This window comes from Pleuronectes platessa, chromosome 5, assembly GCF_947347685.1.
Source record: "Pleuronectes platessa chromosome 5, fPlePla1.1, whole genome shotgun sequence".
Lineage (NCBI taxonomy): Eukaryota > Metazoa > Chordata > Actinopteri > Pleuronectiformes > Pleuronectidae > Pleuronectes > Pleuronectes platessa.
The window spans coordinates 17,102,482-17,120,747 of NC_070630.1; the positions used below are offsets into that span (position 1 = coordinate 17,102,482).

At 41.9% G+C, this 18,266-nt stretch overlaps 1 protein-coding gene and 1 non-coding gene across 4 annotated transcripts in view; both read right to left on the bottom strand.

Moving 5' to 3' along the window:
* Nucleotides 1-4,928: 4,928 nt before the first annotated feature.
* pdgfd (platelet derived growth factor d) overlaps nucleotides 4,929-18,266 on the bottom strand; it is a 45,779-nt gene continuing 32,441 nt past the window's right edge. For all 3 annotated transcript variants that reach the window (XM_053423328.1, XM_053423326.1, XM_053423327.1), the window contains exons 4-7: nucleotides 17,029-17,088; nucleotides 14,784-14,994; nucleotides 8,003-8,220; nucleotides 4,929-5,438 (exon numbers count right to left, since the gene is read on the bottom strand). In XM_053423328.1, the coding sequence (XP_053279303.1) occupies nucleotides 5,304-5,438; nucleotides 8,003-8,220; nucleotides 14,784-14,994; nucleotides 17,029-17,088 (624 nt within the window). In that variant the 3' untranslated portion in view covers nucleotides 4,929-5,303. The remainder of the gene's footprint in view (nucleotides 5,439-8,002; nucleotides 8,221-14,783; nucleotides 14,995-17,028; nucleotides 17,089-18,266) is intronic.
* trnat-agu (transfer RNA threonine (anticodon AGU)) lies at nucleotides 12,694-12,766 on the bottom strand. The gene has a single exon. It is a non-coding gene; the product is annotated as a tRNA-Thr (tRNA).

Sequence of the window (18,266 nt, forward strand, 5' to 3'; positions counted from 1 at the left end):
AAATTTCTTCAAAAATAAAGCAAAACTACAAAGTGCTATAAGTAAGTGCCATAATTTAAGTGCTACTAAAAATGTTAGTTTCAACATTTTTCATTCAAGGTATGGTCGGATCTCTACTTAGAATACGATCTCATGCCCTGTCCACAACCACTGGCCAAAGAAGGAGATATGAAAATGCTTTGAGAGACAGCACTGAGCACTGGAAGGTGTTATGCATGCTGAGGCCACCCCATGACTAATAAATGACTAAGAGATTGAAAATCTGCAGTCCCCTTACCTCTGCTTTCAAATGTGCACTTAAAAATAACACCAGCAGAGAAAGGGAAATGTGCGAGATGACAAATGGGACAGAGAAGATATAGGAAGACAGAGGGAGACGGCAAGACATATTGAGACAGAGGTTTGAATAAAGGTCCTCAGATGTTTCCCTCCATTTTTTATGGTTTCATTTCCTGGATTTACGAGTAACAGCGGGGTGGTGATTAGTCCTGATAAGAAAGACAAAGAAGGCGTCTTGGGAGAGGATGAGACAAGGAATAAGTCAACGAGAATGAAATAGTGAAAATGAGAAATGCGTGTGAAACTGTGAGATCAAAGGGGAAGTGCGATAGAGGATGGGAGGAAGGAAGGAAAACTGAGCAGGGTTAACCAGAGTGGAGTCAAGGACATCAGGTTAAATGTGACAATAAGCTTTGACATGTCAGGAGTTTTCAATATTAGCAGCTAATCACCAAACATGTATTGGCATTGTTTTTACACATCTTTTGCATGAAACTATAATTTTGATGGATCTGAGATCAGCTTGGCGTACAGCAAGACGGTAACCACAGATTGTTAAGCGGCATTAAGAATCTACCCAGAGGACTTCACCCTGTATTCCGAACTCAGAATGAGATCAATAGGACCTTATTGAAGGTACAATAACGCAGTGTCAATGAGATGTAGGCATGAATAAGAAAAGGAAAAACACACTGTGACAGCAGCATCATCGAAGACAAAGTGAGTTGACATTTTGTGTGTCTGTGTGTTTGTATATATTTGTGTGCACGCACATTTGCCCCCAGAGAACGATAAAAAGCTGCTGACAGACACAAAAAAAACAGCCTTCTAGGAATGATGGGTTCAAACAAATAGCGTGCTCCCTCTGTCGCTAACCGTCTTTCTTCCTATTTTCTGACTGATCTCTTTCCCTGTAGTCTCTTTTATCGTCTCCATATTTGCTTTAATTTTCGCTTAAATCCTAATAATTCTGCAAAGTTTTGTTTATCTTGCTGTTTGTGTCATTTTCTATTTCCATCATCCCCCTCGGGACCCTCTCCTTGAATAACTGAATAACCGGTCTAATGAATGCATGGATGTACAGTTGGACGGATGAATGGACGGATGGATATCTGGCCTGTTGGTGGATTGTGGGACGTGACTGGCTGGCTGTATGAGGGACACTGGAGTGAAGTGATAACGGCACAGGAAGTGTTGCCACAACCACTGGGGCGAGAAACACCCTTACATAAATGGGCATGATGCATGCACTGCAAATAAAGATGGATGACATGACAGCCCCCTAAAAGTGAATCCAAAGCATCTTGATCGCCCCCTGGTGGCTGGCTGCTTCACAGGTCATAACCCCTAACTCCTTCATGTTGGTGGATGGGACATTGACCCAAACTAAAACGTCTCTTAAAGACGGTTTCTGGCACAGGTACATTGTGATGTTATACATTGTATACTTAACATTAGCATATTAACAGTGTGATTGTAATGATTTTAGCATGTTGATGTTAGCACTTAGCTAAAACCTCTCACTGTGCCCAGGTTCAGCCTCCCACAGCTTCTAGCAGGCTTTACATTCACCTCACACAACAAACTCAGCTCAGGGTTTCACAAAGGTGCGGTGTTGAACTCTTGATGGCTGTTTCCCAGATTGGAAGAACAACCAAGCCAATCAGATATTAATAGTGGATTAATACTGGAACATCAGCTTGATGTGTGAGAAAAATGGCAAAAGGTAAAGAACAAACATATACATGTACACACAGGTACTAATAAATCAACTATTTGTTATTTTCTTCTTTGGTTTGGACAAAATAACGTTTTTCCCCAAACAGAAAATGGAAACTTGGACATGCTTGGACAACTCTACTGCAGCCAGCTTGGTGGCTGGCTGCAGTAGAGGTTATAAACCCTGCCTTATTCATGATAGAAGTTGGGACGAAGATAGAACAAAAAAGTTTTCTTTGATGATATAAAATGGGGTGAACCGTAATGATTGACAGCTGAGACTGACTCGTGATTGGCCAAGTTAGAAAATGGGCAGGAACTTGATACTGCAGCTCCATTCCCTGATTGCTTCTGTGCAGACACTGATTCCAAATGAATGATCAGCAGAAAATGGCAGCGTTCACATCCAAGATATTTTGGCTTTATTTCTGTATTTCTTTATAGTGACCCTCCATCTTTATTTCACGTCTGTAGTAATTCCCAACAGGTGGAACACTCCGAGCAGCCAAGACAAAACAAGAACTAAAGATTTATAATGAACTACATGTGTTGTTGTCTGTATGTGCACAACCTTTATTGGAACGTGATGGAAATATTGTACAGCCCTTGTGTAAGGTACCCGCTGAATCACAGCACATTTTCCATTACACTCCACAGGTTATCAAACAAGCCATTCTTCTTTCATGTCAAATAAAACCATGTAAAGTCAAACATCTAACAAAAAAATAATCAAAAGACCGGAGGCAGTGATGCTAGAAATATTTTATTCATCAAAACCAAGCTGATATTTTTAATAAAACAACTGAGAATGACAATAAATTATTTAGGAAAAGAACACAGTTTCATACAGCCTATTTTTCTGAATAGAACAAAGGACATTTTTTTTAAAATCATTTCTCACAGTTGAAACATGACAGGCTGAAAACTCTGGAGCAAATATTATTGAAAGTAGATTATTCTGAAATGTTCCCAAAGGTCTTAGCTGTTCTAACTTGGTGTGAGTAAAAAAACAAGCAGGTTTAAACGTCAGACTTTGAAATACACGTGGTTCTATTGTCACGAGCCACAAGAGGAAACTGAGCTCTTTGGAGCGTGCGACAATGGAATGTGCTGATAACCACCGGCAAACTGGCAGACGCAGGCTGCACACACACGCCTCACATACATTTATATTCCCTAAAAACTATGACATTTTATTTCATAAAAAGCTCTAACATCTGTGTTGGTACAGTAACCATACATTAAACAGCAAAGCAGATTGGAAAAATAACATGTTACCTAATCACCATTCGGCTTGCTGGAGTTGTCTGAAAATATAATGTGTGTTTGTGTGTGAGAATGAATTGTGTCTGGGATAGATGACTTGGAATATGACAATCGCACAACCCTGACACTCTTTTGAAACATATCTGTATCCCACACCTGTCAAGTATCATGCGTGAGTTACAGCACAGACGTGCACATAAAAGTGCCGCCAGCACACGGCTGATGGGGCTTTGCTGTGACTGAGGAAATCATCTGTGTCCAGTTATTCTCTTTTTTTTGGTCTGTCTCTTAAACAGGAGAAGTGCGTCAAATCCCATTTTCCCTGCGTGAAGCCAGCCTGTGAGCGAGCTGGTGATGCTGGGACACGCAGCAGGTGAAGATGGAGCGATGACAGATGACCGCGTCTTTTATTCCTCACAGCTGGCTCGTGTGCATGGAAATGTTGAGCAGTTAGTTTGAATTCTTGCTCCCCTGTTGCTTTGATACTCGAGCTCCCTACCTACAGACACAACACACACACACACACACACACTGGCAGTCGCAGTCACATGCTGGCCACTCACATGCTTGTATCTACTGCCAGCTCTTACAGACTGTTGGTAACCCTCAACCTCTGAAAACAAAAGAACCTCTTCCTGACCACTCACACACACACACACACACTCTCCCTTCCTCTAGTATCTGTTGTATCTGTTGTATTTTTCCGACAAACTCTAAAAGCACTACTCTAATTCTCTCAGAACTCTTTTCACTGTGGTGTTGCAGGAGTCATGCAGAGTAGAGGGTCAGATACAAGTACTTTTATTAAAAAGACAAAACTACTCCCCGAAAAAAGTGATGCATGCTGTTTGAAACCACCGAAGGAGCAGTCATTTTTTCCCTGTGTCACATCTTGAAAGTGGTCCCCCCCCCGCAGCTCTCATCCAGGAGTGCTTCAAGTTGGCAGCTCGATTGCCCCTTTTCTGCCAGCCACTTTTCTGCCAGCCACTTTCTCCTAAAACACTTCCCCTCCGTCTCCCTTCCTGAGCGTCTTTCCTCTTTTATGTCTTTAGGGTCTGAAGCTCACTGGTTTTATCCGTGTCGGCAGAATTCCGGTTAGCAACTGGAATGCCAGGAATGTTCCGATTAAATGGGCAGCGGCCCGATCTGACATCTCCTTTGGTGTTTTTGAGGCTGAGTGATGAACGGGGCGAGAAAGTCTGTGTTAGAGATGGAGTTACTGAAGAAGAAAGAATAGGAATTGGAAGGGTACGGATGGAGGTGCAGATAAAGAGAAGCCAGGATATATATAAATAACTACCGTTTTTTTTTTTCTTTAAGTAGCAGTGGAAGCCTGGAGTGAGCGAGTGTGTGTGCGAGTGTGTGAGCGTGCAGTTCCGACCTGGAGGGTTGTGGTTAGCCTAATTTCACATCAAGATAAAGTGGTATTTTGGTTTACACTTCCTCCAAAGCCCTCTCACCCCCTCCTTCTGTCTCACGATCACTCATCTCAGCGGGCCCCTGGCAGAAGAGGAGCCTGAAGTCTTATTCTAACGGATCTAAAGACATAGATGTGAAATTGGAATAAAATACTAGTTGCTTAGCTGTCTAAGCCATTGTAATCTAGTTGGCATCTAATAAACTCTTCGAAATACATTTTTTATGTAATTTGAATACGGTACTTGGTATTTTTTCAATTCAAAGGAGGAAAAAAAAACAAGTGAATTCCTTTGGAGACGCTCCACTGTTATTTTAACATTTCATGGAGCACAAGTTGTGTTTATTCTGGTCTAATCTGTTATGATTTTTTTATCCATGTTGCAGGAAAGTTGAGTAACAAATAATCTTTGGCTTGAAACATTAATGCATTTGCAGTGGTGTCCCGTGAACAGAGGAATGTAGTCGGTTGCAAGAGCAGAAGTCATGTGATGCGAGCTGCGGTTTGCCGGTCACCATGTTGCTCTCTTCTTCACCGCGTTGTCACATGAAGTCCGTTGCAAAAATAGATACAGAAAGAACTCGTCCAACAGTTCCAGACGCGTGTGCCTGCGTGGAGTGTCTCAGCGGGGGGGCTGGGAGGGACACGCACACTCGCACGTTTCATGGTGTGTCAGGAAGATCTCGTCTATGATCCAACGCACCCGCGGCCGCCGATGGCGGTGAGGCGGAGGGACCTCCGGGGCGTATTTCAGCACCTGGAGGAGAAACAGAGTGAGACATCAAGGACGAGGAGACGGAGAAGCACAAAAAAAAACGTTTTTTCCCTATGGCAGTGGGGCTCACAAACAAGCCCCCTGCATCACACTGACTCTGCATCACACTGACTCTGCCCCCCCCCCTTGCACACAATTTATACTTGATATATTATTGGCACGATCACCAATCTCTGCACCTTAGAACCGCACGTGCCCATAACTCTGGTACTGTAAATATTTTGTTCCATATTGTTGTTTTATTGTTTTTATATTGTTGCTTTTATATTGTTGTTTTTATATTGTTGTTTTTATATTGTTGTTTTATGTTCAGTGCACCAACGAACGACACCAAGGCAATTTCCTGTATGTGCAATCATACATGGCAAAAAAATTATTCTGATTCTGATTCTGAAATATTTTGTCTCTCAATATTAAAGTGAGAGAAGACAAAACTTTTGAAGCCATGACATGTCCACTCCTGTCCGCTCACGACGGGATCCCTTTATTATTTTGAAATTCATTGGGAGCTGGAGTTCTTCCCAGCAAAGATATTTCCAGAACAAGTTGCCAATGGATTGACTGTTGACTTTGCAAAGAGAAAACAGTGAACAGTTTGTGAGGGAAAATACCAAACATCAGGTATTTAAATAAAGGGATTTAGTAAAGCCGTGTTGACACAGATTGCAGTAGCAAACAGACAGTCTGACATAATATGAGATTTGTACTACATCAAAAAGTTGACGCATTGTAGTTTTAAACAAAAGTTTGATAATTCTTTACAAATGTAGAGTCAAGAAAGAGGTAACATGGGTTTCTTTACACTACGAGTCTATAAGGACTTTCTCTGGAGGGGCTGTATGCGTGAAGGCAAATGTCTGAGCGAGAGCCTCAATGCTTTCTGCCGTCTTTCCCCAGCCAGTCCCTTAGTAATACGTCAACAGAATGTCCGCATGTGAGAACGGAGCAGGAGATCCTCTGCAGGATTCACCCCGATGGAGCGGGCGTCTTAATGATATTTATAATGTGCAATAGATGCATAAAAGAAAAAAATCATAAAGAAAAAAAACAAATACCACTGCGTGAAGAGTTGTTTGTGAGTAACAGAACCTCTGTGGAAAGTCGGGACACGATTCTGTGGACGTCCTTGCTTTAGAATCATATTCATTTGAACTGACTGATTGTGCGTGCTGTTTCTTCATGAGAAATAAACTAAAAGTACAAACTGTTCCACAGGTCATGCAGTGAGTTTGTTCTATAACGCTCTGTAAACTGCAGGTGGCCTCTGACTCATGTCAGAACTCACCAGCACTGGTACAAAAGTCTTGATTGATAATGGGTTTGTCCAGAAGTTAGGTAACTGGGGGAAGCTTTGACTGGTCTATGGCTGCTGGCTGCGAGAAGAGGACAGGGTGGAAATCTCTCATAAAAATGCACACCCACACATACAGGCAGTTCAATGCATGTACAATATACACACACTCTCATACACACACTCAAATACACTTGGCACAATTGCAACCTAAACTCCACTTTTGTCTAAATTCCCATTGTATGACTTTTAACAGAGAGAAAGAGAGAGAGGAGGAGAGAGAGGGGAGGAGGCCCTACAGACCATGTTTCAATAATGAAACTACACAAGAACAAAGACACAAAGCGATGGAGGGAAGAGAGAGAGAAGAATGAATGACAGGCTTAAAGAACAAGAATGGTGCTTTCGCAAAGAACTAAATTGAAAATGGGAATTGGAAAGAATGAAAGGATGATGGAAGCCCAGAGAGAGAGGGAAAGAGTGATAGAACGCCAACAGTGTCCTGAGACAGATATGGAGAGATGGGAAAGAGAAAAACGGGTCCAACATAGAAACAAATGGAGGAGAGCGGCAGAAGGAAAAAGAAGGAGGCTGCTGGTGCATTGCTGCTTCATTGTTGATGCAGCGCCTGCCACTGCACGCCCGATTCCTCCTGCTTCTCTGAAAGCGCATCACTCACTTACTCACACACACACACGCCGTCCTTAGCCCCCACGCCGATTGTGCACCTAAACCGTGCTGGGAAGTTTTCACAGTCTCGTGTTCCAGCACAGCTCATATCTGAATTACATGCTGTCATGTTAATGGAAAAAGCTTCAGTGTGCCCCCAGCACATGCTGAGAGATATTAACCTCACATCTTGGTGTATATCAAAATTTACGCTTTGTATATAATTATTGTGCATAAGGAAATTGAATCAAGATAGTAAGTGTAAACCCATATAAAGACTTTAAGCAGTTTAGATCAATTTATAAAATAGTGCTTTAGTTTATTTAAAATTTTCTTGGGGTGCAAGATTTTTGGAATGGAAAACCAGAAAAATCCCCAGACATCACTGACCAATGCCAAAGCATCCAGCAAAAGCTTTACACACATAATGTTCGTAAATAGGAACAATAATATGTGCTTGTACTTTTGTAGATAAAACTGCATAAAATGTGGAGCAGTAAATGATGAAGTTTGTTGAAAAACAAATGAACAAAAAACTCTCAAAGTGTTATTTGGATGCGTATCAGTATCTGTGTAAGAGCTGTACCTCGTGCAGCTTGGGCACCGTCTTGGACGCCTGACAGGTGCAGCCGCTGTTCCAGTTGTTAGTCCCGCAGCCGCAGTTCCCTCCGCAGCGTTTGACCAGCAGACATCGAGGGAAGAAGACGGCGTTGGTGGCCCTCAGCTCCTCGCGCAGGTTCACAGAGTAGTTGCGGGGGGTGCAGCTGTAGCGCTTGACATCATCGTATAGACGGTTCAGATCAACTGGATGGATGCAGAGACAGAGGGGGGGGGGATGTTAGATGAGTTTCTGTTCTATTCATCATGGAATCCTTTTCCTTATAAAAGCGATAACACGCGACACCCCTAACTTCAATCCATCATCTGAGAGGTTACTATTCTGTTGTCCAGTAAACAACTCCAAACAGTTGGTTGTTTTCTCTTTCACAACACATGTTTACTAGACAGAGATGAACGGATATGATGGAGGAATGGAGGTGAGTGAGGCAAAGTGGCTGTGATTGACTCAGCACAGAGACAAAGTATGAACACAAAGGCCAGGGGACGGATTAATTGACTGTAGATTGGATATCGTGACAATCCACAGTCTGAGTCCTGGACCTGGCGTGGCTGGCTTGCAATGCTTGAAAACTAATTTCAGTAAAATCGAAGGGATTATGGGACAAGCTGAGGGTATAAACCACTTAAGTCCTGGTCAAGAGGGGGGAAACCAGGCGCTTGATGTTCATTTGATGGATGATCGTATTTAGTTTTTAATGTTATTACACAGACACAGTGATGCTCGAGGCAAATTTCCCAGTGGGACAGTAAAATCTAGATCCTGCCTCATTAAAATCTGTCTGTATTTCTGTATTTCTGTCCAGTTTTTGCCCTGGCATAGAAACCACTGAATCAATAAATGCACCGAGCAGCTCAAAGAGAACCTGAGATCAAAGGCTGCTGAATGTTTGTCAAAGATGGACAAAGAATAGATGTGTAACGTGGTTAAGGGAAAAACCACAACAATCCTCTCCAGCATTGGTATGGATTTTTCTAGGAGCAAACTATGAAAGATTGAAAGAGACACATAATGTATTTTCTGTAGATATAAATGGAGCACTTTAAATTGATCATTTTACAAAAGGGCACCCGGGGCGACCACATGTTGTTTGAAGGACAAGAGATGAGAGAAAGAAGTGGTGAGAGACGAGCGCTGGTCAGTGTCAGACGGACTGCTCCCCACTCATAATCACCACTCTGGTCATAACATGGCTGCTGATTTGTCTTGGCCATCAGACCAATGAGTTTGCTTTACTTTAGGATAAAAAAAACCTTTAATAAACTCAATAAAGTTACTAATTCTTTTTTTTGTTCTGCAGAAGTCTTGCAATGCGTGTGCCCTTGTCTTCTACTCTATCAGCTGCCTGTTACTACTGCATTGTGATGATTAAAGGTCTGCCTGTCTTCTAAGTGGCAAACCGAGGAAAACGTTATTGCACTGCCACTTATGGATAATATCTCTTATAAGTCATCATTTACAGTAAATACAGGAAAATGCACAATTGTTTAGCTCATTGCAGATGTTCCTTTTCATAGTGTAAAAAAAGCTTTTTCATACTTGGAAATGTGATGTACATACATGCTGTTAGACAGGTGGGGAACCATTTCACCATCAAGGGCCATTTCATTATTTAGAGCATCCTACGAGGGCCTTTCAATTACTGAATACAGATTATACCAGACTAACCTCTTCAAAGTGATCGTTGGAATTAGGCGTCTGTGAGATGCTATTCACTGTTGTTTAAATGCAGGTCACAGAGAAACACTTGAAATTCCTTGCGGTGCCCTTTAATGTGTTTTCAGTACACTCTGTCATATACTGTGTGTTCCCTGCCCTTCGGATGCACTCACATTTTACCTTGTCTAGAGCTAGCAGCTCTGCAGCGGCAACAAAGAACACTTCATAAATTCTCCTCCTGAATGAGCTCTTAGCTTCTTTGCTGTTAGTTTGCTTACTACACAACTTGTCTGCAATTGCTGCTTAACATTGTGTCTGTGACATTGTGTTCTAGTGGAATTTTGTTGTTGTGCCTGCAGCTCATCCAGTCCAGTATATTTGCAGCTGTAATGTCACTGGCAGAATTTCACAAATGTAATTATAATAGTAAAAATATTTGTAAAAGGTTAATAGCATGAGTCCAATTGGCTTGTGAGGTTCAGATTGGAAATCGTTGAGCACCCATTGGCCGACTGAGGCCTTACTACTTGCAGTAGCCACTTTGAGAAAGGATGAATGATCAGCCGCTCAGCAAAAGAAACATGACAAGAAGAAATTGCTGATGCGTTCACCTTCATGGTAGAATGCAGCTGTCATTCGTCCAAAAGAAAGTAGGGGGACAAGGCACTCATCAAATCAAACAGTAGCTCCTATGGCCTATCAGAAAGACTGTATGATTGCAGCCTGATTCTCTCCAAGCACTCTACACCTACTGTAGCACGCTCCCAGGCAAAGACAACAGAGAGAGGAGATCTTACACCAGGACTGAACAAACACGTCATCTCCATAAACCAGTGAGGCAGAGAGACGGGAGAAATTCTGTCTTTAAATTAGTCAAATGTGTTTAAATTAGGTTTATTTTCAGTGAAAATAACTAAAATTCTTCAGTTCATTGAAACACAAAAAGCTTTTGGAATACAACACAAAACTAAGACTTGTCCAAATCGATATTTGCAGTCTACTAACGCAGAAACATTAAGAGAAGTTGATTTAATATTGGGTTATGTTTGAGCTTCACTGAAACCACTAAACTTTAAGGATCACTCATAGAATAGAACCTGCCTCGAAATTGCACACACACCTCATCAGTATAACGATAACAAATCTGCCTCACGTGCATTAGTGTGTTTTTGTGAGTGTGTGTGAGAGAGAGAGAGAGATATAGAGAACCCTATGGGAAGTGCAAAGGGGGTCAAGGGAAACCTAATGGCATTGATAATCAATAAGCATGTGTTCACAAAAATAAATCTCTTCAGTGGGGGGGGGGGGGGGGGGTCCATTCATGTGGAAAAACCCAATGAACGACACTGAAGAGAGACAGAGCGGAGAGCAGAACTCCACAGGGACAACAGAGAGGTAACACGGAATGTATCAGAGTGCATTAAGTGTAAGTAAAGACATTTGGGAAAATGTCAGTTTACACATATCTGTTTTTAATAAATCTACTTCTTTTCTATACAAATAGCAGAGCGCAGACTGGGTTGTGTCGAGGCTACTTACATTTAGCTGCATGGAAGGTGCCCAGTAGCACGATTCTTAATTGGAACAACAAGGACTCTTCACAACTTCCAGAAGATTCAGCTGACAGTAGCTTGTGGCTCAAACAACAGTCATGCTGGTGTCTTGAGTTTCTTGACAGAAGCCCCTCCCGAGTGAATGACATAGAAGCACGTAAAGGTCTCAGAAGGTGAGACACACGATTCTCTGGTCTGATGAAACCATGATTGAACTGTTTGACTCAGTTCTAAGCCTCGTGTCTGGAGGCACCAGGCACCGATCATCACCTGCCCAACACTCAATGAATTATGTCAAATGTTTAAATGGCAGATAAAGCACATGAAGACAGAGAGCATTGCTATTCACTGACTATTACAGCAGGTGCCATAAACACAACATAACTATTCATCTAATCAACTAATTGAAGGTGTAACACCATCGGAAGAATTCAGCATTAAGAATGAATTTCCTCATCTTGGGTTAAAACACGATCCCAGCATTCTGCTACACTCAGACTCATCATAAAAATGTTTTACTTTAAGTTTCCTTTCTGAAAAGGTACACACTCTAGAAAACACTTGAGCCCTCTTTCTTTGATTTGACAAAAAGAATTCCGAAAGCGATGTAATCATAGTTGATGACAGAAATGCAAGACTTTCGAGAGTCTTCAAAGTTTGTTAGCACTTGACAAGGGGACGCAAGCCCTGCTATAAAAGGAGCTGCTACAGAAGTACATTGGGTCTGGCTCTGACGGGCACATTCTGTCTTTTAACACCAAACGCAGGGGGACAAAGGTGTGCTGTGGATTTGTGTGCAGGCACTTTCAGGGCTAAGCTTGTGTCTGTTTAAGGGGAATTGGTGCAATCTTAGAAAAGCATTGGTGTGGAACATTGCCAGGGAGTACGAGAGGGTGAAAGACAGACTGCGAGCAAGCAAGACTGTGAGAATGACAATGTCGCCCTTATGGCCACCAATGTCTGTCTTTCATAGGGTTACTTTTCTGACAAATTTCAAACTAAAGACCAGATATTGGGGGACACTTTGTCCATTTTGGGACAAAAGCTAAGGCCACATATTGGAAAACGAGGCCAAGTTTAAGGTGATGTTAGGGTTTGTCAAGTCGTGGTTATGCTCAGAGAATTACTTGCTGCACACAAGAGGATTTTATTAAGAGATTAAGATTAAGATACATTTATTGTACATGCACAGGCACACTCATGCAATTGTAGGGAAATTGAACCTCTGCTTTTAACCCATCTGGTGTAGGACACACAGAGCAGTGAGCAGCCATGTAAGGTGCCTTGCTCAGGGGCACTAGACAGGGAGAATCTTCATGGATTTTTTGACAGATCAATACAGGTTCGTCTTTTTGTTTTTTCAGCGTGGAGTCGAACCAGAGACGAACCAGAGACCTTTTCTGCCCATAGTCCAAGTTTCTGCAACTAGTCCACCGCCTCTCAAAAAGGCACCGCTGGGAATTGAACCCAGGATCTTCTGTTTACTAGACAGACGCTTTACCAACTAAGCCACGGCGCCGATGCATCACCACACACTTAACGTTTTAACGGTTTCTGATTTCTGAGTGGCATTTTCAGAGACTTGGTAACTTGTGATATAAAAAGACTTCAGGATTAAAAACAGACATGGAGGCGGAGTGTCGTTGTTGTCAGCCATTTTCTGCTTTGACAGGACACATTAAACACTCACTGCAACTGAAGTCACATTTCCACAGATTTGTCCTTTTTCCTACCATCCACCGTCAGCTCGCTCTCATTGGCTAATGCAGGTGTCAGTATTTCTGTCATTCTACAGTCTCCCTGTTTTTGAGGTGTAAATAGCAAACATGTTCACCCTTTGATCATCGGGAGGGGGGGGGGGGGGAATCAGTCTCCTGGAACGATGTCCTCAAAAGTCTGTAAAAATCTGCTAGTCGTTGTTATTTCTTCAAACTGATTTATGTGAGTGTGTGCATGTTTGCGAGTTACCCGGGCGCAAAGTGTCCCAATTCATATTTTGATCAGACTTACTGTCCTTCACGGGAACAAAGGTGGATGTGAGCCTCTGAGTGTGTGCGTCTTAATGAAAACAAAGCTGGGCTGCTGACTGTGGCAGATTTCTGCTCCGCTGCACAGGCTGAATTTCCAATTAGAGGGAGCTACACTGTACCACGGTGTATGAAAGATCTGCAGCACCTATGCACCTCCCTGTGTATAGTGCTGCAACATGCACACACTACCCGTACATGGAGCCAGCAGAGCACACGCGTGCACTGATAAATAGAGATCGATTTGCTGTCAAGCGCACATACTTACCAAAGAACACGCGAGCCCTCGGGTAGAGAGACAGCGAGAGACACAGAGGCACAGGTGAGAGAGATGGGATTGAACACACACGCGTCCTTAAGTTTATTCTCTATGTGAATGACATGTTTTTGTGTGTGCCAAATTTTCCAAAACTGCTCCGAGGCATCGGCTCTAGCTGTGCACCTTCGGATAAAATCTATTGCCTCAGTGACTGCGGGTCATTGGCACTGACTTCACAGTGAAGAACTGCCTAGAACGGCTGGTCCTGTGTCACCTTAAATCTGTCATTGACTCATTATCCGACTCCCCAAGAGCAGACTGCTCCTTTTGATGATGCAACATCTTACTCAGCCACTGCTTTTACATCTTAATATGAACAGGGGCTACTTTTTCCCTTGGTAATCTTTAATATTGATTTATTTAAATGCTACTTTCAAAGTCAAAATATTTTCACGCCCTCTTCTCATTAAATGCGTCGACGTACACTCAACCAGCAGACAAGCTCATATCATAATAGTTCTGTATCCTACCCAGCACAGACGGGATAATGTGCTTTCAATTGAATATTCAACACTTCATTAGCACCTTTTCATCGGCTGCCACCTTTTCTATATTTGTTCATAAGGCAGCGATGTGTCTCCATCACAGTAATCACAGACCCGACTGATCATTTTCCTCAAATGATGGAGCCGTATATGACTTTCCCCTCTGCTGCACTGTACCTCAGAGCTTTAGGTGTAGCCTGCAATGTGAGAATAGAATAGGGTCTTCTGGTGCGTGGGTCTTTTCTTGGTCAGCACTAGGCTGCACGCCCCCCCCCTCCCCTCCCCTGTGGTACAGTCGACTGCACCAGGCTGCAGAGAAATACTGGGAGTGCAGCAGAGCTGTTGTGGATCATCGTCTGCAGCACGATAAAACACCAGGAGAACATCACCGCTCCCGTCTTCCTTTACTAACTCAACAAGCCACTGAAGGCTTGGAAACTAAATATTACTCTGCTGCGTTTATACTTAGATATAGTGCATAAAAATTGTTGTTTTTATATGTTTGATAAAAAAGAAACATAATTTAACTTTTCAAGTAAAAATTACTCAAGAACCTGCTGGATCCTTGTGATCTGTGGTCCTAGAGAAATATAAAAACCAAAGACGTTATTCCAATCTTCTCACTATAATTATACATGATATCCTCTGGAGACTTTTGAAATCATGTAAAGGTCTCAAATGGATTAGAGAGCTCAGTATATTTACCTTTATTATGTCTGCTTGCCAGATGATAGGCCCTGGACATATAATGTATGTGTGTCTGAGTGTAGATGCTGTCCAGGTCCTGCCTCCAGGTGTCTGGGTTCAGGGATCTGAGCAGCTGCTCCACCGTGTCGAAGGCAGCTATGGTCCGGTCCAGATCCTCCAGTGAGAAAGGAACCTGCGTGACGGGCACCATCTGCCCTCCACCGCTGTCCTGCAAACAGCAAAGGTCAAAAGATACAGATGAATCATTCATTATATATTTGAAGCCTAGTCTGACTTCAGCAGTTGTTCATTTATAGGTTGCTTGCAGGGAAATTGCAGCTAGCCATGAGGGCTTCTCGGCTCGCTTTGCTATTCTTCCACCATTGTTATCTAGCACAATAATATTTAAATTTAAAGGTTTTATTGTAGAGCCCATAAATGTATATAATATTTCCAGATTCCTACAAAGAGTTGAGAGGGAAATTTTACTGCAATGGAAAAACAGCAGTTGTATAAATCTGATGTGGTCTTTTCCCACTGTAGTTATTTCCTATATTTCTCACTTGAAATCTTTATCTACAGGATATACTGTATATACTGTTATAAATGTCATATGTTTCTATATTGTGGACTGTGATTAAAACCTAATCTAAAATGTTGCAGTTGTGATTTTAGATACTCTCCATGCACTCACCATCTATACACCCAAGCATCTGGGTTTAGTCTGACATGTTAAAGAACCAACCTGTTGTCTGTATAATATGTCAAATGTATATTTCTTTTCATATTTGCAATAGTTATCTTGAAAATTAAACAAAATCTTATGCACAGCACATGAAAAGTTTGTGCCATAATAAACACTACGTTTATATTGAGCCATTCACCCTTTGTGTAAAAGTCCACAGTTAGTCTGACAAGAAAAACTGTGAAAATCATACTTTTTAAATAGATTATTCTCATGTTGTATATTTTCTATGCCTGAATATACAGCACATAACACAGATGATTACCCAATGATGACAGCTCCCTGCTGCTGGCTCTTTATCTATATAGGAGGCAATCACAATCAAAATGTGACAGCATGTAGGACGATTATGCCTCTGACTCTGGCAGCCACAATCAGCACTGACCTCCAAGCAGACCACAGGACAAAGGTAATTGATGAGGAAATGTCAGGGCTGATAGCTGAGACTTAGATCGGTACACCCTGCTACACAAAATGGAACCCTGGCTCATGTAAAGTTAATGGTGACACGCAAGCTCAACTGAACATGGAGGTAATTTAATTACTTTTCAGATATCGTTGTCTGATATACCTTGTACTTCAGTAGATCAGCCAGAAACTGAAAACAGCTGGAAAATCATTATTTTTATCAAGATAATCTGATAAAATGATAATAATGTAATATATAATCATACTTTTGTATGACTTGCTCAGTTACAAACATGAACTTATGTAAATTCAGCCATTCAACCACCATGAAGCAGATTAAAGTAGAACATGGAAGTGGAAGAGGCCAACATGTGTGAACTTCCCTTCTGCCCTGGAAGTGACATCCTCATACACACAGTGCACATGCAATAACACCCACATACACAGAACCATTATCTGCCCATGCAGAAGAACTGCCACGTAGCACAGCGCACGCTAATTATTACAATCACATACAGTATGTCACTGAGTCTGAGCGCTCTTACACACAGACACAAATTACACTGATTACACATGGTTATAAAAACATTAGTCTAAGGAAGCATGTCATGTTGCATCGCAAGCCTCGTGCATATTAAGTGAAGTGCATACATGCATGATTATGGTCTGTGTGGGGGGGGGGAGCTGGATGATACAAACTGGCCGTATATCTTAATTATTAGTTCTCCCGTGTGTGTGGGTTATTGATGGGGTCAGAAGGCAGGTATGGCTTTACAGTATGTGTTCAAAACAATATCTGCTACATCGGCAAATACTCTATTAATGTATAGCTTGGAAGAAAAGGGTTTGTAAAAGATACAGATTAATTAAAAATAAAATAGTATCATCCTGATGATGAATGTGAGATGATCCTCATGTGACATTTCCTTTTCCTTTGTGCAAAAAAATATGCAGTTGTTTCTTTGGATTTCTCTGTGGTTAACGTGTGACTAAGTACCAGGTCTGGTGCTGGCACATCTAATTCAAACAGAGGTCAACCATTTCCTGTTTTAATTTGAATTCTAGGATTCTAACCATAACAATGTGTGTGTATGCTTGTGTGTGACTCACCGACATGACCATAGTGACAGCCTCCCAGTTGGTGTTGGCTGCAGGTAGAGGAGCTTCGTGCTGCGGGGGTGGATAAAAGAACCAAACAGAAAAGAGAGTTTATTATTAAATTAATATAATACACAGTTTTTTTGTTTCTTTTGTGATTGTTTTGTGCTTTCTCAGTTGGTGATAGGGGGAGCCTGATTGGTTTAGTTCATCAAATGAACTGATGCCACCTACTACAGGATTTAGGTCTGACTTAAGGAATCATGGTCGTTAGTCAAGGTTAAATGTCATGTGGTGGCTGTGTAGGTATATGCACAGGGTCCTGTTGGTGCAAGCTTATACATATCACAATAGCTGCATGTGGGGGCTAGCTGAAAGCAAATGTTGATGTTTGGTACTGCTGTTATAGTTTGGTTAAACGTACAACAAGGAGTTTTGAATTGGCTACTAAATGGTCTCGTTTTATTATCGCTGCCTCTTTATGACCTACAACAACTCTAACGATAGGAAAACTACGGCCTTTGTCCACAGAGGCGAAAGTGAAAAGTTACTTGTGGGGCCTCAATGTTTAAGCATCGAAAACCAAAGCCTATTTATACATTCAACAGACATCTACAGCATAAACGATACTAAAAGCTGTTGCTGTGGATTTAAATGTTTAGGAATGCAAGTGTCTCTTTTATTAGATGGATGGATACTTCTGCATTTACTCACAGTGACTGTAGGTGATGGTTGTGTTTAGGTGAGGCAGTAAAACATGTGGACATTGCGGAAAGATCAGCAGATGGGGCATTAACCTTGGCTTTGTGTAAACATTAAAGTGTATATCCTTATTGTGACTTTACACACAACTAAGGTTAACCAAGACATTCAGGAGTCTGCCTGTCTAACTGATGGGCCGTCATTGTGTTGGTAAAATCTGAAGAAGAATCTCCAATGAAGCTGGTCACAGCACGCCTGTGTGTGTGTGTGTGTGTGTGTGTGTGTGTTCATGTGTCTGCGTGTGCGTGTGTGTGTGTCAAAGAAATTAGAATGGTCAAAGCATATTAACGTGATATACACTCATCAGACTGACATATTTGGCACAAATGCGCACATTTTTTCTATCTTTACTCCCTCTCCCCCACACACTTGCACACACACACACACCGTCTCCAGCATCACTCTCTTTACACACACACACACACATAAAATCTCATTGGATATTGAATCCCTCTCCTTGAAGAGTCTTAAATACCGTCTCTGGTCAA